At 36.7% G+C, this 23,577-nt stretch overlaps 1 protein-coding gene across 2 annotated transcripts in view; it reads right to left on the reverse strand.

The window, feature by feature from the left end:
- AP3B1 (adaptor related protein complex 3 subunit beta 1) overlaps positions 1 to 23,577 on the reverse strand; it is a 289,899-nt gene that overhangs the window by 127,883 nt on the left and 138,439 nt on the right. For both annotated transcript variants that reach the window (XM_054487813.2, XM_054487814.2), the window contains exons 14-15: positions 19,722 to 19,831; positions 4,634 to 4,810 (exon numbers count right to left, since the gene is read on the reverse strand). In XM_054487813.2, the coding sequence (XP_054343788.1) occupies positions 4,634 to 4,810; positions 19,722 to 19,831 (287 nt within the window). The remainder of the gene's footprint in view (positions 1 to 4,633; positions 4,811 to 19,721; positions 19,832 to 23,577) is intronic.

The following is a 23,577-nucleotide window of genomic DNA, read 5'->3' on the forward strand; positions in this document are numbered from 1 at the left end:
TTATGCGCCATATTCATGCTCATTAGGAGGCACAATTTTCCATCCAATTTCAGATTAACTCTCTTTCTACCGCTTAACAAGTATAGCTTTTCTTCCATAAGCAAACCTCAAGTCTTTTTCAACATAAAGAGCAGTATCATTGTAGTATTTATTTGTTAACCATTTAACATGTGTAAAATTGTACTTTTTTTTTTAGGTTCCTTTTTAAAAAATATGTCACCAACATAGTTTTTGAGTGTTGCGACTCTAAATCCATTTTTCTAATAATCCCTATGGTTTTTATTGTGTGATTTTGTATAGCACAATGATTTTAGGAGCATACATGTTGCAATATAGCAAAATTGACTATATTATAATAATTCCCATTTTACAGATGAGAAAATGAAATCTTGGATAGGATATATGATTTGTCCAAAATCATGTAAGTGGCATAACTTGATTTGAAGCCAGACAGTCTATTTACCATATTATGCAACCACTACCACCATCCATCTCTAGAATTTTTCATCTTCCCAAATAGAAGCTCTGTACTCATTAAACAATAACTCCCCATCCTGGTTCTTCTTATGTTGAGTAATTTTGGATATACAAGATACATTTGGACATTAAGAATGCTATGTATTTTAGAGACTCTGGACATTGTTAAACTCTTTGAATGAGTACAGGATTTTCGTTTGTTTTAGCAGGTAATTAACTTGGTTGGGGTTCAAGGTACAAACTCAGTCTCTTGGGTACACCTCAAATTTCAGCTTGGTTCTTTAATTCCTAGCTGTGTTTCCCTGAATCCACCCTGCACAAGTGTGGTTCAGATGCCAGCCAAAAACTTAGGTACAATTACTCCCAGATTTCGAGATTCTCCCACACTGGTTCTCTCCTTTCTACTATTTTTCCTTAACTTTCCAATGTCTGTAGCTTTCATGAACTCTCTTCTCTACTTCCTCAAGCCAGAAGGACTTTGAATTTCCTTTTGGAGGTCTTGCCACTGTGCACAGTGCCAACTGCAGACTGTCCTCAGAATAAAAGCCATAAAAACAGGGAAAATAACTCTGTGCCATTTCCTCCTTCTAAGTATGAATTCCCCTCCAGATTCTCTTGCTTTTCTTTACTATTCTGTGTCTTCAGAAAGTCGTTTGTTTCTTGTATTTTTCTGGAGTTTACAGCTGTTTTCTATGGTAGGGTCAGTCTAGGACATACTGAAAACAGACTGCTAACTAATTTTTTAATTATTTTTTATATTAGGTCAAAAATAGTTTGAGGTAGATAAAGAAGGTTATTATTTGATTATTCTTCAAATATACAAATAAATACAATATGCTAAATCTTATAAAAATCAATTTAGACATTCTCTATAACCCTAAATAATTCAAAAAAAATTACAGAAATGTTCACTGAGGTATTTAGGCCACCGGGAATTCAGATCTACAAATAAATATCAAGACTTCATGGTAAACCAGCTCCTCATCACTGTAATCGACTCTCCCTAGCTTAGTTTTAAAGATGGCTAAAATAAATAAGTAGAGAAAACAATTCTTAATATTTCAGTCAAAACAATTATTTTAGTCTGTCTTATATCTAATGGATTACACAAATTTTAAAAATTCTATCAAGTTGATAGTGCTTAAAACCATTCTTTAAAACTAATTTTCAGGCTGGGTGCAGTGGCTCACGCCTGTAATCCCAGCACTTTGGGAGGCTGAGGCAGGCGGATCACTTGAGGTCAGGAGTTCGAGACCAGCCTGGCCAACATGGTGAAACCCCATCTCAACTAAAAATACAAAAAAAATTAGCCAGGTGTGGTGGCAGACACCCATAATAAACTACTCAGGGGGCTGAGGCAGGAGAATTGCTTGAACCCGGGAGACAGAGGTTGCAGTGAGTCGAGATCACGCCACTGTACTCCAGCCTGGGCGACAGAGGGAGACTCTGCTCCAAAACAAAACAAAAAACAACTAATTTTCAGTTACTAATTCTCTCAATCTCCTCTTCTTGAGAAATGAGAAATATTCAAAAACAGAGTACAACTCTTCAAGACACTATTAATCTATTTTCATATTTAATCACTTAAAAACAATGAGCTACATAAAAATTTGTGATTAAAAAAAAATCACTGTGTTTTCACCATTAGGTGGTGAAGCCTATTGTAGTTTTCTAGAAGTATCATTCTAAAATATAAAATATCACGTCTGTAATCCCAGCACTTTGGGAGGCCGAAGTGGGCAGATCACTTGAGGTCAGGAGTTCGAGATCAGCCTGGCCAACACTGTGAAACCCGTCTCTACTAAAAATACAGAATTAGCCAGGCATGGTGGCACATGCCTGTAATCCCAGCTACTCAGGAGGCTGAGGCATGAGAATTGCTTGAACCTGGGAGGCAGAGGTTACAGTGAACCAAGATCATGCCACTGAACTCTAGACTGTGTGACAGAGGGCAACTGTCTCAAAAAAAAAAAAAAAAAAAAAAAAAAAAAAAAAAAAAAAAAAGCACTTCAGAAACTGAGCTCCAAAACTGCCATTAATAATGGAGGTCAAGAAAAAAAAAAAACCTGAGTGCAAACTAGTTGTCTTCAAATTCACTGGATAAAAAGACATGAAACAGGCTCTACAATATCTAAATAAACAGTACTACATTTCATTATTGGTTATTCACAGCTACAAAGAAAGAAGCTTTACTTAGTTTGATTAAGTCTTGATTGACATTCCATTTTGGTATAACTTTAACAATAATCCATAAGCTAGATATATTTAGAGTGGTCAAACCAGACAGAAAAAAATCCTAACAGTCTAGGTATCATATTGACCTTTGCCATACCACAGGGATTTAGTGAACACCATGGAGTTTCAGGCTAAAACTCCCTCTATTTTATCAAGAAACATGAAACTCAACAGCAAACATAGGTCTTTCTTTACTCAGTTTTTAGAAAGTAACTCAATGTATGAAGAAATCTACAGACATTTGGAAAGGATTAACTGATTCCTTTTAAAGATGACTTAAAATGTAAAGACAAAGTCTAAATCATGGAAATATGCTCCATTATTTGCAATTATCCAGTTACAAATCTTGTAGATGAATTAGCAAAAGCTATAATAATATAATTCATATCACAATTAGGGATGAAGATAATCCCAAAGCATATAGAAACGAATTTGAGGAATCAACCTGAAGATTCTGAAAGGCAAACATTAGTTTACTAGAAAATAAGCGTCATCTATGGGGAAGCAGGAAAGGCAGACAGAGCGGGAGACACATAGAGAGAGATACACAGCAAATACAAAAAGAGAGAAACAAACAGGGATGGAAGAGAAAGGAGACAATGACAAACACACTGGACTGTAGTACGGGGGCGGGGCACTGAAGGGATGAAGGATGTCAGAGAGATATCTAGGCAGAAAGAGTTTTGGGGAAGGGGACAAAAACAAAGACAGAGAGGGGAGGTGGAGAAAGAAAAATCACAAAGGCAAAAGTAAGAGTCAGAGAAAAAGTGAAAATTAGAGAAAAATAGATAGGACACAGAGCATAAAGCTTCCCAAGAAGCCTAGCTGCAAATGAGCAAGAATCTTTTTCCAATTTACTAAACAGGTAAGTCCACTCACAGAGAATAGCAATTCAGATATAGGAAAAGTCCTTATTTCGTACATGGAAGCAAAAATGATTCCTCTTATTAACAGCTGCTCAAAAAGTCAATGGACTTAAAAAATGAATATTCTAAACTGCAAATCTGGTAAATTATACTACTATTAAAAGTGGTTTCCCTTTCCTCTGCAGGACAAGGTCCCTACTACTTAGCAGAGCATACAAGCCACTCCATGTGTTCAAACTGCAAAATGTCTTAGTCCATTTGGGCTACTGTTAGAAAATACCATAAACTGGGAAGCCTATGAATAATATAATTAATAATAGAAATTTATTTCTCACAGTTCTGGAGGCTGGGAAACCCAAGATCAAGGTACCCACAGTTCTGGTGTCTAGTGGGCACCCATTTTCTAATTTACAGATGGCACCTTCTCGCTGTGTCCTCACATGGCAGAAGCAGCAAGCTAGCTCTCAGGGATCTCTTTTATAAGAGCATAAAGTTCATTTATAAAGGCTCCACCCTCATGACCTAATCACCTCCCAAAGGCCCTACCTCCTAATACCATCAAATGGGTGATCAGGTTTCACCACATGAACTTTGGGGGGTATAAACTTTCGGACCATTGCACCTACCATTCTGGACTCACCTTTAAAAATTTCCCAGAAACACCAAGCTGTTTCTTGACTCTGACCCTGTGCTTTCCTCTTTCTGTACAGTAAACCACTCCTTACAAGCCCTTAGTCAAGAGTCTCATTCTTTATAAAATTTTCTCTGATCTCGCATCTACTTCAGACTTTCAATAATTCGTCTAGAATTCCACTTTATGTCAAGACTTCTGCTACAGCATTACCACACACTATTTCATTTTTTAATCTGTTTTCTCTCTTACTAGACTAGAATGTCATCTGTTTGCACTAGTATCATCTAACATAGAACCTGAAACAAACAGGCACCTAGGAATTGTTAAATGGTCAGACTAATGAAGGTACAGACCTCCGCCGTTTGATCAGAGTGAAGAGGAAAGTACATATTAGATAGGTTGACTAACATTTGCCTCTCACCTGTTTGGAGTTGGTTAAATACAATTTTGCTCCCAGATTTAATATCTGCAGTTTTACCAGATCATCTTCACTAGTGAAGCTTTTAGCCATCTTCCTCAAAACATCAGGGGCAATTTTAGGAACTCGTTCACAGTTTTCTCCAATTAGCCAAAGAATACTTGCTCTGGCAACAGGAACCTAATATGAGAAGCAGATTACATAGTTAGAAGTAAGTTAATCATACTCTAATATTAACACAGAAAAGGTTTTAACTATTACAAAAGTTTTACAGCTATTAATTAATTTAATGTATATCTAGGAATTATTCCTGTATTTATGAATTTTCTTCAGTTATCAAAAAATAAACACATAGGAAATCTCATTAAAATTGATTTCGAAGAGAATATCTTAGAAAATATTCATAGAGCAAAAACCAATGGTCTAGAATCTAGATTCTATCAGAAACAAACAAATGCTAGAAGCCAGTCTAGCTGCCCATACCTATTTGTTTCTCCATTATCTGTTGCTGCTTTTGTGCTATAATGGCAGAAACAGTTACAATGAAGACCATAAGGTCCTCAAAGCTAAAAATATTGACTGTCTAGCAATTTATAGAAATGGTTTGCTGACCCCTGCTCTAGAGCAGCAGTTCCCAAACCTCAATGCCCACACAAATCATCCAGGGTTCTTACTAAAAAGACAGGTTCCTGGGATCAGCTCCAAAATAGTATTTCTGTGGTGGGGCCCAGAAATCTGTTTTAATTTAAAAAGCATCACAGATGATTCCTGAGACAGGTGGTCCACAAAGCCCATTTGAGAACCCACAGATAATACAGAAAAAGAAACAGATCAATTAGGTACTATGATTCCAAATCAAAACTGTTTTTGCTCTTTACGTATTAGCATCTACAACACTGGAAATATATCAAACTGATAAGATCATCAAGGTCTGCTTATAAAATCATGAATCCCGGTCTATTATTTGGTCAACAAAAGAAATGGGGATAAATTTGTCCAATATTGCATTTTGGCATTATATTTTTAAATAAACTGCATTTCAATATAATTTATCTTCTTAAAAGTCACTGCTTTGTGACAAATTGGAAACCTTCCATCAGTACCATTAAGACCAACAATTTAGAGTATGCAAATTAGTTTTATTACTGTTTGCTTATTTGTATCCTCCCCTATTCCAAAAGGAATTTGAGAGGGTGTGTAAATTAATTTCAGTGAACATTTTCACCTCGCACAGAAAATTTGTTTTTTATAATAAGTGAAAAGGCTGACAGCTATCATTAAATGGTGGCATCACGAGGAAAGATAATGTTCTTTTTATAAAGTCCTTTTACAATTTCTCAAAGTCCTAATATTTTCTGTAGTTTCACGGCTATACATAGTATGACTGTTAAAGAAAAAAGTGAAAATAAGGACCTTCCCATAGCTAAAATTTTATCACAATATCTACCATTGCAAAATCTTTCAAAACACCCACATTATGAAATTACATAAAAATATTAAGTTACAATATTGAGTCCTTCACTAGAATCAGAACGAGATGATCAAAAAAGCTTTTAAATAAAAAGGTATATATTTTAAAACACTGTAACAGAATGTCTTTAAATTATTATTTAGCATAAGTTTGGTGAGACAGAAAAAATCCACATACTTATGCAATTAAAAAAAGGTCTAAGTGCTATTAAAAACCTATTCATGCAGTGTGATAAAACTGATGCCCTTACTGTATACTGATTTCTGGAAAGAAAAGAGGTTATTTCTAATGTTCCAAAGGTTACACTGCATTAAGACCTTACTCCCAATCTATTATTTTAAATTGGGCTGAAGAATAGTAATTGAGTGGTACATTAAATTTTCCAGTATAGAGCAATTCAAGTTGCCTGCCATAATGAAAGGTAGTTCTAAATTAGAATATATGTGCAACTTCAGATTTCAGTTATGCTAGATTTATTTTTCTTAAATATTTTATTATATATTGCTAGTATAAAAATCAGAATTCCATGACATATCATAATCTATTATCCCATTTTAAGTAATTTTCTTCTGGTAACAATCTTTTGCAATTAAAAAGACAATCCCAAACACAAGTAATGTTTAAAGAGATTGTTTATATTCATGAATATACTAAAATTAAAATTAAAATATTGGACTACTGTAAACACTCATGATACATATATTTAAAATACAACTCTTTGAAAAAATTAAAAATCAATAAATCATAATGCTCACAATAAAAATATCAAGGTCGTGGTGAGAATAAGATTTGTAGTTTTCTAGAACTGAGCTAATAAAATCCCCAAGTAAAAATTTTTAAAACTTCGAAAACTTCACCACAAGAAATAATATCAATATAAATATACTTATACTAAACTTTTGGTGATGGCATTGTACTACAAAGCTTAGGAAACTGACAAAGACAACATTTTTGAGCAGGTGGATGGGATCAGAATACTAAGATTTTTGGATTCCAGCTTTCCCTTTCTCTTCCCATTAAGCAACAGGACTCTCATTTATACACCATTGACACTATGAATTCATAGCCACTACTTTCAAAGATTTGAAGCACCTGAAAAAAGTCAAGTAAGAAAATTAGTCACTTTTTACAGGCCGGGCACAGTGGCTCATGCCTATAATCCCAGCACTTTGGGAGGCTGAGGCGGGTGGATCACTTGAGGTCAGGAGTTCAAGACCAGCCTGGCCAACATGGTGAAACCCTGTCTCTACTAAAGATACAAAATTAGCCTGGCACGCTCCTGTAATTCCAGCTACTTGGGAGGCTGAGGTACGAGAATCGCTTGAACCCAGGAGGTGGAGGTTGCAGTGAGCTAAGATCGTGCCACTGCACTCCAGCCTGGGTGATAGAGTGAGACTCTGTCTCAAAAGAAAAGAAAAGTAAATTAGTCACTTTTTGTTCCCCATGGTCTTTTTAACCACAAAATAAATAGGAACACTGAAATAAAACCAAACGAATAATACACACACAGACACAGACACAGGTACAGACACACACACAGAGTCATACATATAATATAATACTTTCATTATGAAGCCCTGCTTTTCAATATTCTCAAAGACAAACTGGATTGTAAATGACTTTGCCTGATTCTTTATTCTAAATGCCCTGAGAAAGTGATTAAATGCACTTTTCAAACCTTGTACTAGAAGGCAGTTTCCACGGCCACCACAACCCATTAATTTGCCTGCAAAAACAAATAATGATTCCTAGCCCACCACAGCAGTTATAGAAAGACATCTAGAAAGATTTTACAGATCACTCTGTAAGCAGTTCAATTTAAAAGCTATTGTGTTTCAACACCAGCCCACTGCACAGTGCAACAGTCTAAAGTAAACCCTACAAAAACATCAATTTCATTTATTTAAATTTGTCAAAGGCAAAATCAGTAGACATCTAAGCAAACTGCATACCAACAGCAAATCAGATCTAATACTCTGTATCTGGACTCAATATGCATTAAAGCCTAAGCCTGAATTACAATGGGGTGTCAGAGAAAGGGTGGGTAACTTGTGAAATGGCAGGCATCCTGTGAGGCATCTGGGCAACAAGGATACAAAGTGCTATTTCAATATTACTCAGTTTTTACAGAATAACATCTTTCAGTTGTTAAGATATGAAATCCCATCTGTCCCATTAAACATTATGTGAAATCCTGTCAGAGGAATCCACAGGTAGTATGGGTTGTTTTGTTGTTGTTGTTGTTGTTGTTGTTGTTTAAAGACAGGGTCTTACTCCGTCATTCAGGCTGGAGTGTAGTGGTGCAATCATGGCTCACCACAACCTCAAACTCCTGGGCTCAAGCAATCCTCCCGCCTCAGCCTCCCAAAGTTCTGGGATTACAGGCATGAGCCACCATGCCCAGCTGATAGTATGCATTTTATTCTAGAAGAACTCCAAAACCAGTATTTATCATAAATGAAGGATACGCAAAAGGACAGAATACTCACAATCAGAACATGTAAGTTGCTGTATTACAGACATAAATCTATTTGATTTGACCGAATTCAAAATGTAAAATACATTTAAACTTTAGTTTTTATATTTTCAATTATTACTAAATAACCAATGAAAACAAAGCCCTGAATATGATAAAAATCCATGTTCTCTTTTTAAAACAAATTACATAGCTAATATCTATTGAGCTCTTACCATGTGCCATGCACTGTTTTTGAGAGCTTTACATATTTTCTCAGTCATTCATCACCAAAGCCCTATGAAGTATGCTCTACCATGATCTGCACTAGATATATGAGGAAACTAGGGTAACAAATGAGTTAAGAATCTTGCCCACATCTCACAGCTGGTTAGTGGTGGAACTAGGATCAGAACTCCAAATCTGAATCCAAAATTCACACTGGATCACTGGGTAGCGACAAAATGAGTGTGGTAAACTAGGAAGAATACTGGTCAGCAAGCTGTTGAGACCGGTTCTGATCCCACACTGATGGTGTTATATCAAGGAGGCAATTAACTTCACCTCACTGGGGTCACATTTACTTACTAATCAGATGAAGGATTATTCCTTCGTCCTCTGTTTGTCTGCCACATTGTGCAATGGCTCCCTTAGTGCCTCCTGCCATTTCCCCAAGAGCCAGATTTTCAGGGCAGACCCAGGCCATCCTCTTGCCTGTTCCCACACCCATGTATAGTGGGACATTTTCCCACTTCTTTCACCTCTTCTTTTAAGGATAGGTAAGGTGGCCAGGTGGGAAGAGGTCTTGCTATCACTTCTGTTCTCTCTCCTTCCGGAAGAAAGATGGACCCAGGATTCTGCCCTAATAAAGTGGCTCAGGCACTGAAGGAAAACATGCTCAATATTGACCCCTTGTCCTTAGACATTGGACAGACTGGCTTTTCCTAAAATTGCAGTGTTTTAGAATGACACTCCTGGGTTAGACGGTGAAATAGGTAGAGATTCAGGAGGACAGAGGTCTCATTTAAGGCTCTTACTTTAAGGCTCACATTTTAGAATCACTTGCCTACGTTTAGGAGTTATCAGGTACTTGGTCGGATTAATAAAACACTGCTTTTATTTCCATATGGCCATTGTTCTTGTAAAAATAGCTCTCCTGACTGGAATAGAGAGATTCTGGGGATTCAATCATTCTTCTTTCCTGACTTTGAAGTTATGTCTGCTACATCCCTCATCACCTTCTCCTGGGGTAACTTGTGGTTGACCATTTTGGGGGTTCTGCACAACAAATTGTTTTGATTCTTCCTTGCTTGTCCCACCTTCAAGCACTTCAGTTTCCTCAGATACGTTAGATGAGCAGTAACAACTAATCATCAGCTTTTCATTCTCCTTAAGTTCAAATGTGTGCTATAGAATTCCATGCAGCTTTCTTGTAATTATTTTAATTTCTTTTATTATCATATTCCAGATTTGTCTACTTTTGCTACCTCTCTCTGCTTCATAATAATTAGAAGGGAATTTTCTGTTTTATTTTCTTTCCAAAAGACCAGATTTAACATGCACTTTTCAACTCATATATATTTTTTGTATTCTATTTTACAAAAGCAATGTTGATCCCTCTTCTGTTTTGATTCGTTGTTCTTTTATTTTATATCCCTATTCTTTAAAAATGGTGATCTTTATAACTTTAGCCATGTCCCAGACATTTTGAAATAAAGCATTTTATTTCCTGGGTTTTAGAAAAAAGTTTGCATTTCTTCTTTAAATGCGTTCTTTAATCTGAAAGTACATTTCTTACTTTACAACTGGTCTGGTACCCTTTCAAATTATTTAAGTCTAATTTCATTGCTTAAGGTCAAAGAATGCAAAATCTTTAAGTTTTCTTTATGCCTAAATACATTCTTGATTTTTTGAAATTATTCAATGGATATACTCCTAAAAGTGGGTATTATCTGTTCAAGAGATATAAGGTTTTAGCTATATTTACTAAATAAGTTTTTGATTACTTAATTTTCTTACTTATATCTGTCTACTAGGAATATCTAATATGAGAGCAATACATTACAGTCACGCATTGTAACTATTTTATCAATTTCTCCTCACATTTTGAATAGATTTTTCCTTTACATATTTATTTGGTTGCCATATTTTTTTGTGCAAATAGGTTTGTGCTTATTACTTTCTTTACAAATTACCCTTTTTTCATTTTATAATGTTCCTTTTTATCTTGTTAAATGCTTTTAATTAACTGTAAATCTCACTTTCTTGTTCATATTTGCTTAATATCTCTTTCCTTACCTTCTTATTTTCAACTTTTATCACTTGATTAAGGTGCTTTAATTATAAATGGCCTGTAGCTAGTTTTTGTTTTTATTCCAATTTGTAAGTCTATCTTTTGATGAGAAAATTCAGTCCATTCATATTCAAGATGAGAAATATTTGATTTTATTTCTTCCATCTTTATTATTTTTAAATATTATTTATTTTACATTTGTTTTCTTTCTTTCTTCTTATTTTTTTTCTGGCTTCGTAAAACTGCTATTTGTTCCTTATTTTCCTTTGTGAATACTGAATTCTCACCATATTTTTGTATCTATTAATGGTTATCTTCTGAGAAAAACAAAAGCTGAAAAAATAAGCTTTGCTATATAGAGCTGTAAGACCGTACTTATTTGGCTTATAGTCCAGCAACTGTTGAGAAAGTTGATGCATCGGCCAGGTGCCGTGGCTCACGCCGGTAATCCCAGCACTTTGGGAGGCTGGGGTGAGATCACCTGAGGTCAGGAGTTTGAGACCAGCGTGGTCAACATGGTGAAACCCCATCTCTACTAAAAACACAAAAATTATCCAGGCACGGTGGTGCATGCCTGTAATCCCAACTACTCAGAGGCTGAGGCAGGAGAATCACTTGAACCTGGGAGGCAGAGGTTGCAGTGAGATGAGATTGCGCCACTGCACTCCAGCCAGGGTGACAGAGCAAGCCTCCATTAAAAAAAAAAAAAAAATGGGAAAGAGAGAGAATGAGAGACAGAATGAGAGAGAGAAAGAAAGTTTACACATCGAAAGTATCTTCTATATCCCTGGACATGAATATACTCAAATAGAAGAAAGCTTTCTTCCAAGAAAGCCTAGGGTTTGCCAGATAGAGGCCTCATACTGTTACAGGTTTTATGTATAGCAGCTGCACTCTCCTGAAGCCCTAGTACTTATAATTGCCTCTTCCTTTCTAAACAGGACCAGAACAAGTTTACTAGCACAAGTTTTAACTAAATTTTGCACAAGAAGTCTGGGGATACAGAACTCCTATTTCCTTCTCATAATCAGACACATACTTCTCTACCATTACCTGTAAACAAGGTATTAACTATTTCCCTCACTAAAACCCATGGTTTTCACCTCAAGATAATTATTTTTACCTTACTACTTTTTTAACACAAGATGAGACTACCATAATAATTTCACTTCTCTCCACTCTCTTCCTCCCACAAAACCTTCAAAATTATTTTATTCTGACCTCCATTTAACCTCATTCCTCAGTTTTCCTGATTATTCAATGTTTTTAGTTCTAGGTTAATAGAATTTTCCTTATATTATGCCCCCTTCTTTATCAAGAGTTCAAATTTAGCACTTTGGTTAGACATTCCTAGTCCATTGCTATACATTTATTAGGTTGGTGCAAAGGAATTGAGGTTTTTGCCATTGTGGTAAAAACCGCAATTATTTTTGCACCAACCTCATAATCATGTGTAAATACACAGTCACGTATATATCTCTCTTCTTTGTCTTCTTCCATCTAGAGTTCTCTGTGATAGTTCATTAGCTATTGGTTAGACAAGTGGTTCTTCCTGGGGGCTGTATCACTTCGTAGGAAGTAACTAAATATGAGCAGTGGTATATATAGTTGTTACAATGACTAGAGACACGACTGAATTTTGATGCTTGGTGGATAGGAATGCTAGATGTCCATTTCGGTGGCTTTAAGAAAAAAAGCTTATCCTCTCATTTCCCACCAAAGTAATGTCAAACATCTGTTCTACACTGGAGTAGACATTGATCATGTCACTCTAATTTCCAATTTGTCAATGATTTGAGGGAAGCAAAAGGAAATAATAAAAAAAAACCTTGGCTAGGTCACTGAGTAGGTATGTGGACTGAATACAGAAAAAGGACCGGTGACAATTAAATATTTGTCAAATAAAGTGAAATTTTTAAACAGATGGATTATAAATGGAAGTGAGATACAACATAATGCACTGGTTAAGAAGGCAGACCTGCTGCTATGTGACCTTGGGCAAGTTACATAACCTCTTCGTGCCTCAGTTTTCTCAAATATAAAATAGGAATAGTAAGAGAACTTTCCTTGAAGTGTTGCTATTAAAAATTAATAATTTATATTTTTAAGGTACTTAGAATAGTACCTGGCAAATGATATGCTCTATAGGAGTTATTTTAAATAAGTAAAATATAAAAGAGGCAATAAGAAAGCTTACAAAATTAAAACCTTACCATAGTCTGTCTTCTTCAAAAACACTGAATATCCCCTTAATAACAGCTTACACCGAGCACTGTTCTAAGTGCTTCACATGCATTGACTCATTCATTCCACCCAACAGAGCTCTAAGGTTGTCAGTACTATGATCCCCATTGTACAGATGAGAAAACTGGAGCATAGAGAAGTCAAGTAACTTGCTTAAGTTCACGAAGCTAGTAAAAGGTACAGACCAACTGTGAATCCAAGTCATCTGGTTTTCAAATTACTCTCTTAAGCCCTACATCTCTCATAAACAATCTCTATGAGAAGTCTTGGCTTTGATCATTAGAATCAACAATAAGAACAGATATGAATACAAAGTAACTCTCTGCTGAGAGATGGGGTAGAAGTTCAGATGCTAAATGACTCCTGTAAGCCTTACTTTTTTTTTTTATTTTTAGCTTTAAGATAAATGTATAACTGCCTTGCAAGCTTTACTAACACCCTAAGGGAAAGACAGTTTTGCCACCAGAGATATTTAAAATTGGTCTTTACCGGTAGGCTCTAAATCTTGTGATCCATTGCCTTTGACTACACAAAAATGATCCCTCTGAAGAGAATGAGAATACAGATTAATCCATATTCAAAGAAGGAAATAATATACTCCTCCCTAAACTACAACTGCATTTATTATAGAACATCAGTTGGCAAAACATTAACCAGCACTCAAGGAAAAGGCATAGTAAAAAGCAAACACAATGGAGAAGAAATAGCTGAAGAGTCTGAAGAAAAACCAGAAGAGAAAAATCACAGAAGCCATGAGGAGAGACTATTTTAAAAAGGACGAAGTAGTTAGTATAGTCCAATGCTAAGAAAAAACCAAGGAAGATAGGGACAGAAAAGTATTCACTGGATTTAGAAAGAAGGAGATAGCAACCTTGGAAAAGGCATAGTTAATGAAGTGCTGGAGAACCAAAATCCAACTGTGATGGGGAGGGAGTTTGACGTAAAGGAATAAAACTTGTTACAGATAGTTCTTTCAAAAACTTTGGTTTTAAAGGGAAGAAGAGCATGAAATAAGATAGAATGACAAACACTTAATGCAGCACTACTATGTGCCAGCCAGCATTCCAAGGGCATTACTGTATTAACTAAGTTAATACCTATAATACTACTATATTGTAGGTCCTTTTACGATCATCATTTGACACACGGGAAAAGTGAGGCATAAAGACTTTAACATAAGGACAGAGCTGGTAAGTGATGGAGTTGGAACTAATATTTATTGTTTTTTTTGTTTTGTTTTTTACATAATTTCAGACTTACAAGAAGAGTAAAAAAAATTCTGGATACCCTGCACCTAGATTCCCCAAATGTTAATATTTTGCTACATTTGTGTTAGCTATCTCTCTGGGTAAATATATACTTTTATTTTATTTTTTATTTTTATTTATTTATTTATTTTTTGAGACAGAGTCTCGCTCTGTCACCTAGACTGGAGTGCAGTGGCACAATCTCAGCTCACTGTAGCCTCCACCTCCCATGTTCCAGTGATTCTCCTGCTTCAGCCTCCCGGGTAGCTGGGATCACAGGCACACACCATCATGCCCGGCTAATTTTTGTATTTTTAGTAGAAACGAGGTTTCACCATGTTGGCCAGGCTGGTCTCAAACTCCTGACCTCAGGTGATCCACCCACCTTGGCCTCCCAAAGTGTTAGGATTACAGGCGTAAGCCACCACACCTGGTCACATTTTGCTTTCTTAACCTATAAAGGTAAGTTGTAGGTATGCTCTTATACCCCAAAATACCTCCAAATATAAGATAATATCATCTGCAAACAAGGATAATTTGACTTCTTCCTTTCCCATGTGGATGCCTTTATATCTTTCTCTTATCTGAACGCTCGAGGTAGGACTTCCAGTACTGTGTTGAATAACAGTGGACATCCTTGTTATGTTTCAGAGCTTGGATGAAAGGCTAAGATTTTCCCCATTCAGTATGATACTAACTGTGGGTCTGTCACATATGGCTTTTATTATATTGAGGTATGTTCCTTTTATCGTCAGTTTTGAGGGCTTTTATCAGGAAAGGACGTTGAATTTTATCAAATGCTATTTCAGCATCAATTGAAATCATCATATGTTTTTTGTCCTTCATTCTGTTGATACAATGAATCACACTGATTGATTTATGAATGTTGAACCATCCTGGTAACCCTGGGATAAATCTCATTGGTCATGACGAATGATTTTTTAAATGTTGTTGAATTCAGTTTGCCAGTATTTTGTTGAGGATTTTTGCATTGATATTCAACAGATGCTAGCCTGTAGTTTTATTTCCTTCCTTCTTTCCTTTCTTCCTTCCCTCCCCTCCCCTTCCCCTTCCCCTCCCCCTCCCCCTCCTCTCCTCCTCCCCCTCCCCTCCCCTGCCCCTTCCCTCCCCTCCCCCTTCCCTTCCCTCCCCCTTCTCCTTCCCTTCCCTTTTCCTTCCCTTCCCTCTCCCTTCCTTTCCCTTCCCTCTCCTTCTCCCTCTCCCTTCCCTTCCTTTCTTTCTTTTTGATGTGTCTTTGTTTGGTTTCGGTATCAGGGTAACAATGACCTTGTAGAATGAATTTGGAAGTATTCCTTCTTCTGTTTTTTGGAATAGTTTCAGTAGACTTGGTATTCGTTCTTCTTTAAATGTTTGGTAGAATTCAGCAGCGAAGCCATCGGATCCCGGGCTTTTCTTCACTGGGAGAACTTTTATTATGGTTTCAATCTTGTTACTTGTTTTTGGTCTGTTCAGATACTGAATTTCTTCATAGTTCAATCTTGGGAGGTTGTATGTGTCTAGGAAGTTTTCCATTTCCTCTAGATTGTCCAACTTACTGACATACAGTTGCTTATAGTAGCCACTAATGATCCTTTGAATTTCTGCAGTATCAGTTATAATATCTCCTTTTTCATCTCTGATTTCATTTCTGCTCTGATTTTTATTATTTCTTCTACTAATTTTGGGTTTGGTTTGCTCTTGCTTTTCTAGTTAAGATACAGCATTAAGTTATTTATTATTTATTTGAAGTTTTTCTTCTTTTTTGATACAGGCTCTTAAAGCTATAACCCTCCCCTTGAGTACTGCTTTTGTTATATCCCATAGGTTTTAGTATGTTGTGTTTCCATCATCATATGTTTCAAGAAATTTTTCAATGTCCTTCTTGATTTCTTCATTGACCCACTGCTCATTCAGGAGCATATTGTTTAATTTCCATATGTTTATATTGTTTGAAAATTCCTCTTGTTTTAGATTTCTAGTTTTATTCCACTCTGGTCAGAGAAGATGCTTGATATATTTTTTTTCAATGTTTTAAGACTTGTTCTGTGACCTAACATATGCTCTATCGTTAAGAATGATCCATGTGCTGATAAAAAGAATGAGTATTCTGCACCTCTTGGATGACATTTTCTGTATATATCTATTAGATCCATTTGGTGCATAGTACAAATTAAGTCCAATGCTTCTTTGTTGGTATTCTGTCCGGAAGATCTGTCCAATGCTGAAAGTGGAGTGTTGAAATCTTCAGCTATTATTATATTGAGGTCTACCTTTGTCTTTAGCTCTAGTAACATTTGCTTTATATATCTGGGTGCTCCAGTGTTGGGTACATATGTATTTAAAGTCGTTATATCCTCTTGCTGAATTGACTCTTTATCATTAAATAATGACCTTGTCTTTTCCCACACTTTTTGTCTTTTATAAGTGTAGGAAGAGACAGACATTTTGTCTGATATAAGTATAGCAACAGCTGCTCTTTTTTGGTTTCTACCAGCATGGAATGTCTTTTTCCATCCCTTTTTTTTTTTTCAGTCTGTCTATCTTTATAGGTGAAGTGTGCTTCTTGTAGGCACCAGATCATTAGGTCTTGATTTTTTTATCCATGCAGTAACTCTACGTCTTTTGATTGGAGAGTTTAGTCCATTTACATTCAATGTTATTATTGATAAGTAAGGACTCACTCCTGCCATTTTGTTATTTGTTTTCTGGTTGTTTCGTCTTCTTCTCTTCCTTCCATCCTTTCTTCCTGTTTTCCTTTTAATGAAGGTGGTTTTCTCTAGTGGTATGATTTAATTTCTTGTTTTTTATATTTTGTGTATCCACTTTACGTTTTTAGATTAGAGGTTACAATGAAGCTTGCAAATACTATCTTATTAATATAATCCATTATTTTAAACTGATGACAACACTGATTGCATACACAATCAAGCAAAAAGAAAACTAATAAAAGTTCTACCCTGTTTTTTCACTTTTTGTTGTTTCTACTTATATCTTATTATACTGTCCATGTCTTGAAAAGTTGTTGTAGTTATGTTTAATCAGTTCATGTTTTAGTCTTTCTATTCAAGACATGAGTACTTTATACACCACAATTCTAGTGTTACAATATTCTGCTTTTCTGTGTACATACTATTACCAGTGAATTTTGTGCCTCTGAATGATTTCTTCTTGCTTACTACCATCCTTTTCTTTCAGATTGAAGAACTCCCTTTAGCATTTCTTGTAGGACAGGTCTGTTGTTGATGAAATCCCTCAGCTTTTGTTTGTCTGGGAAAGTCTTTATTGCTCTTTCATATTTGAAGGATATTTTCACAGGACATACTATTCTAGAGTAAAAGTTGTTTTCCTTTGGCACTTTGTGTCATGCCACTCTCCCCTGGCCTGTAAAGTTTCCATGGAAAAGTCTGCTGCCACATGTATTAGAGTTCAGTTGCATGTTGTTTCTTTTCTCTTGCCGCTTTTAGGATCCTTTCTTTATCCTTGACCTTTGGGAGTCTGATTATTAAATGTCTCGAGGTAGGCTTCTTTGAGTTAAATCTGCTTGAAGTTCTATAACCTTCTTGTACTTCAATGCTGATATCTTTCTCTAGGTTTGGGAGTTCTCTGATATTATTTCTCTGAATAAACTTTCCATCCCTACCCCTTTCTCTACTTCCTCTGTAAGGCCAGTATCTCTTAGATTTGCCCTTTTGAGACTATTTTCTAAATCTTATAGCTGTGCTTCATTCTTTTCTATTCTTTTTTCTTTTGTCTCCTCTGACTGTGTATTTTCAAAGAGCCTGTCTTCAAGCTCACTAATTCTTCTTCTTGATCAGTTCTGCCACTAAGAGACTCTGATGCAATCTTCAGTACATCAATTGCATTTTTCAACTCTAGAATTTCTGCTTGATTTTTTTAACTATTCCAATCCCTGTTAAATTTATTAGATAGAATTCTAAATTCCTTCTCTGTGTTATCTTGAATTTCTTTGAGTTTTCTCAAGACAGCTATTTTGAATTCTCTGTCTGAAGGGTCACGTATCTCTCTGTTTCTCTAGTATTGGCCCCTGATGCCTTATGTAGTTTGTTTGGTGAGGTCATATTTTCCTGGATGGTCTTGATGCTTACAGATGTTCATCAGTTTCTGGGCATTGAAGTTAGGTATTTATTGTAGTCTTCACAGTCTGGGCTTGTTCATGCTTATCATACTTGGGAAGGCTTTCCAGGTTATTCAAAGGGACTTGGGCCTCAAGCACAATAATGATGTGGTTCTTGCAGACTGGTAGAGGTACTGCCTTGGTGGGCTTGGATAAATCTGGGAAAACTCTCTAGATTACCAGGCAGAGACTCTTGTTCTCTTCCTTTGTTCTCTTGTTCTCTTCCCAATCCCAGTGCTCTCCCTCCCCCAAGTGCAGATTCTCCATGCCACACTGCTGCTGCCAGGGGATGGGAGAGTGGTGGCATTGGCAATTCAAGACTGTCTTTCCTACCCTCTTCAGTGCCTCTTTCAGCAATATGAAGTTAAAACCAGATACTGTGATTGCCCATCTGATTTTTGGTTATGATGGTGCTTTTTTGTGTGTAATTAGTTGCTAAAATTTCGTGTTCCTGCAGGGGTGACAATCATTGCAGCCCTCTATTTGGCCATCTTGCTCCACCCATCAAGATTTGTGTTTAAAAACTAAGATCTACCATATAAAGGAATGAAGTACTATATTCAAAAACATACACAAACCTTGAAAACATGCTAAGTGAAAGAGGCCAGAAACAAAAGGCTACATATTGTCCAGAAAAGGCAAATCCATAAAGATAAAAAAAGTAGATTAGTAGTGGCCAGGGGATAGAGTGAAGGGAGACTGGGCAGTCTCAGTTATGGATTTTTTTTTTAAGGGGTGATGAAAATGTCCTGCAATTACATACTGGTGATTGCACAACTTATAAGTGATCAAAAACCAATGATACACTTCAAAAGAGTAAATTTTATAGTATAAAATTTTATAGTATAAAATATCTCAATAAAAAAACAAAACCTGTGCACAAAGTGCGCTCATTGGTATTGCTTCTAACTCCTCTCAAAGGACAGCTCTGGGAAACAGATGTTTGTATATTCACTTCATGTATGACACATGAACATGCATATATACTCACCCAACATCTAGCTGTTGATATATAAAACCCACACTGCTATCTCCAATTCCAATCTAATACCACGAGGCTCATTCTATCCTTTCCCTATTCAGATTTGTAATTCCCTCTTATAATAGCAAGAAATCTTAGAATCTCAGAATTGGAATCCAGACAGTTCAGCTCTCCTAACCATTACCCTTTAGGCTGACCATTTATTTTAACAAAACTACAACTTACTGAATAAAATTCAGCAAATATCTCTTAATTGATACTCACAGTGATACTGTCCAGGAGTTTGGCCATATGTTTAATAATTTCACCATGTTGTGCAGGTTGCATTTGCAGTAATTTCTTTATAACAACCACACTTTCAGCAACAACTGTTTCTGAAAAAGATAGAAATTATTCATACTAAATATGTATAATTCAATTCAAATGCAATATGCTTAGTAAAATGTAAACTTAAATTAGAAAAACATTCTATTTAATACATGCCTTAAAAGACTATGTGAAAGCATAATCGTGAGTGTATTTCCAAATTTGAGGTGTGAACATCTGTCTTAACTAGAAGAGTTCACTTTAATTTCTAACCTCTGTTGCTGTCTCCTAGCTTCCGTAGTTCCTTTCTTATCTCTGCATCTTTAGATTAAGAAAGCAAAAGAGGTTGGATTATGCTGCTCACCATACTGTTCTATGTCTTTGGCTTTTAACCAGAGTCCTCAAATATTGCTCTTTGATTCCTATAAATTATATAGTGAAAATCAATTATCTACAATCTAAACAACATTTTCCCTATTCTGCAGAAAACAGCAAACTAAAAAAAAAAATTTCCTTAAGTGAAATGTCCAGAAAAGTGAGTAGTAAAGATGAGTGGTAGTAGGAAAGAAGTCGCTGTAGAAATAGCATGGAGTGCAAAGCCAGAAAGAATGGGATTGTGAGAGTGAGATGGATTGTCTCTATTTGTTCTATAAAGTCCACTCTGCCTTTCTCTCCCCAGCACTGGGCCCTAAGAGGCCCACCTGTAGTCTGCCTCAACCAGACTCCCTCGGTCCTGGCTTATAGCTGTATTTAGTCAATAGAAAGCTCCAGCAGGAAATGGGAGAGTGGGGGAGATATTTATTATCCTGGATCCCTGCTCTGCCAGCCTCCTCTCCCTGGTATCACATGCAATCCCCTACTGAAGGTACTGCGAGTGGCTCACTCCTGCAGGGTCTGGTAACTGCTCCTGCTCCTCACACCCCTTCCCTTCAATCTAAGGCATGGTAAAGGCCTCCCACTGTTGATAGCCTGTTAGCTCCAGGGTGTTACATCATATCTTGTTGGTTTTCCTTAATCCTGCCCACAGTTTACAAATAGTTCATTCACTTAATTCGCTTCAATCATCCCTTTTAAGTGTGCCATCTGTTTCTTGCCAGAGCCTTAACTAATACAGTAACTGCAATGGAGGTGGATAGGAAGTAGATCCTCAAACTGGGATTACAGGATTGAGTTATCATACTAAACTGGCCAATCACTGGTCCAGTCTCTTTTTGGTGGTACTGGTAAAGAAATGTAACATAACTCACCTGAGAACCTGACCTTATGAAATGAATCTTATATAATGTGTTATTAATGCTAATGATGCCAAAGAAATAAATCAACATTGCCTTTACTTATTATTTTGATATTTTTATTAATAGGGCTTCATGGCTATTAGGAATTCCCCTGGCATACACCACAAAGGTTTATTTTAATATTATATTAGAAATACTACAATTTGTGTCCTATTACTCTTTTTTTGTTTTTTTGAGACAGAGTCTTGCTCTGTGGCCCAGGCTGGAGTGCCGTGGCGCAATCTCAGCTCACTGCAACCTCCACCTCCCAGATTCAAGCAGTTCTCCTGCCACAGCCTCCTGAGTAGCTGGGATTTACAGGCACGCACCACCACGCCTGGCTAATTTTTGTATTTTTAGTAGAGACGGGGTTTGACCATATTGGTCAGGCTGGTCTCAAACTCCTAACCTCATGATCCACCCGCTTTGGCCTCCCAAAGTGCTGGGATTACTGGCGTGAGCCACCGTGCCCGGCCTACTCTTTTTCACTGAAATGTATTTTTTATAAAGCTCCCTTTAAGAATATAAACAAAATTCATCATTCTAATCATTAGTAAATATATGTATTTCAAACTGTTTACCTGCTTATCCATAAGAATAAGAAATTAACTAATATTGACTGGGCACAGTGGCTCAGCACTTTCGGAGGCCGAGGCAGGAGGATGGCTTGATCCCAGGAGTTCGAGATCAGCCTGGGCAACATGGAAAACCCCATGTCTACAAAAAATACAAAAATTAGCCAGGAGTTGTGGCACGTGCCTATAGTACCAGCTATCCAGGAGGCTGAAGTAGGAGAATCACCTGGGCCCAGGAAGGTTGAGGCTTCAGTGAGCCGTGATCACAACACTGTACTCCAGCCTGGGTGACAAAGTGAGAAAAGAAAAAACAAAAAAAAAAACCTAGTATGATTTAACTGAAAGCTAACTAAATTAATGCTTTAGTTTACAAAACGACACCATATTTCATTTCCTTCTCACAATAATGTAAGGTAGGTACCTTATTATTATTATTTTAAAGATGAAGAAAGGGAGACGCACTGGAATTATATAACTTTGTCCAGAATTCAAACTCAGAACTAGGATGCACATTCTATCTATATATGTTCTATGTTATAATAGGCAAGTATTACTTCTTTTTTTTTTTGAGATGGAGTTTTGCTCTTGTCTCTCAGGCTGGAGTGCAGTGGCGTGATCTCGGCTCACTGCACCCTCCACTTCCGGGGTTCAAGCGATTCTCCTGCCTCAGCCTCCCAAATAGCTGGGATTACAGGTGCCCACCACCACGCCCAGCTAATTTTTTGTATTTTTAGTAGAGACGGGGTTTCGCCATGTTGGGCAGGCTGGTCTTGAACTCCTGACCTCAGGTGATCCGCCCGCCTTGGCCTCCCAAATGCTGGGACTACAGGCGTGAGCCACCGTGCCTGCCCATAGGCAAGTATTACTTCTATAAAGACTACCTCTTGGTGCTATGAGGAAAGCAAAGGCAAATCAGAATGAGATTCTGTCCTCATCAAACTTACACTCTAGCAGAAAAATAAATGGTTATGTGACTACTATGCAAAGCAAAATTTGGTAAGTGTGGTTTTAAAGAATGCATAGTATAACAAATTTATATTTTTAGAATACATTATTGCAAAACTAGCCTAAGTAAGAGAAAAAATGTTGCATAATTTAATTATCTAAAAGCAGACGTAGGATTGGCTACAGTTGAAATATGTGTTTGGCATCATTTATCTTTAGGAACTACATTAGTTTCCTATTGTTGCTGTCACAGATTACTAAAAACACAGTGGCTTAAAACAATGCAAATTTATCATTGTACAGTTCTAAAGTCAGAAGTCTAACATAGGTCTTATGGGACTAACATCAAGCTGTCAACAGGGCTGTGTTCCCTCTGGAAGTTCTAGGGGAAATCTTTTCCTTCCCCCTCCCAACTTTTCAAGCATGCCCACATTCCTTGGTTCAAAGACCTCTTCCAACAATCACATCACCCTGACCTTCTGACATCTTCTGACTGACCTGCGTCTCTCTTTCCCTTATAAAGACCCACATGATAACATTAGGTCTAACCACATAATCTCCCCATCTATAGAAACTTGACTTAATCAATCTGCGAAGTCTCTTTTTCCATGTAAGATAACATATTCACAGGTTCTGGGCATCTTTGGAACACAATAATTCTGCCTACCACAGGTGCCTTCTCATTCCCCTCAGGTAATTCCACTCTACTTCTCCTTTCTGCTACCTCTTGGTTTCCAAAGACCTCAGCACTTTGGTGCTACTCTATCAGAAGCACAAAATGATCCTATGTTCTAGATATTTCCTAACTTCCTCCTTGTCCTCAACAAAACTTAATGGATTCATTTTATAAATGAAGAATCTGGTGCACAGGTAGACTGGGTAATTTACTCAGGATAGCTGTAACATTCTACATAGGTGGTATAGTCCTACATGTAAGCAAACAGCTGGCAAGAGAGTAAGTGGTCACTATATGGGAAGACTATAATATATTTGTCTTATATTACTATCTCCCTCCAATAG

The sequence above is a fragment of the Pongo pygmaeus genome, chromosome 4 (assembly GCF_028885625.2).
Source record: "Pongo pygmaeus isolate AG05252 chromosome 4, NHGRI_mPonPyg2-v2.0_pri, whole genome shotgun sequence".
Lineage (NCBI taxonomy): Eukaryota > Metazoa > Chordata > Mammalia > Primates > Hominidae > Pongo > Pongo pygmaeus.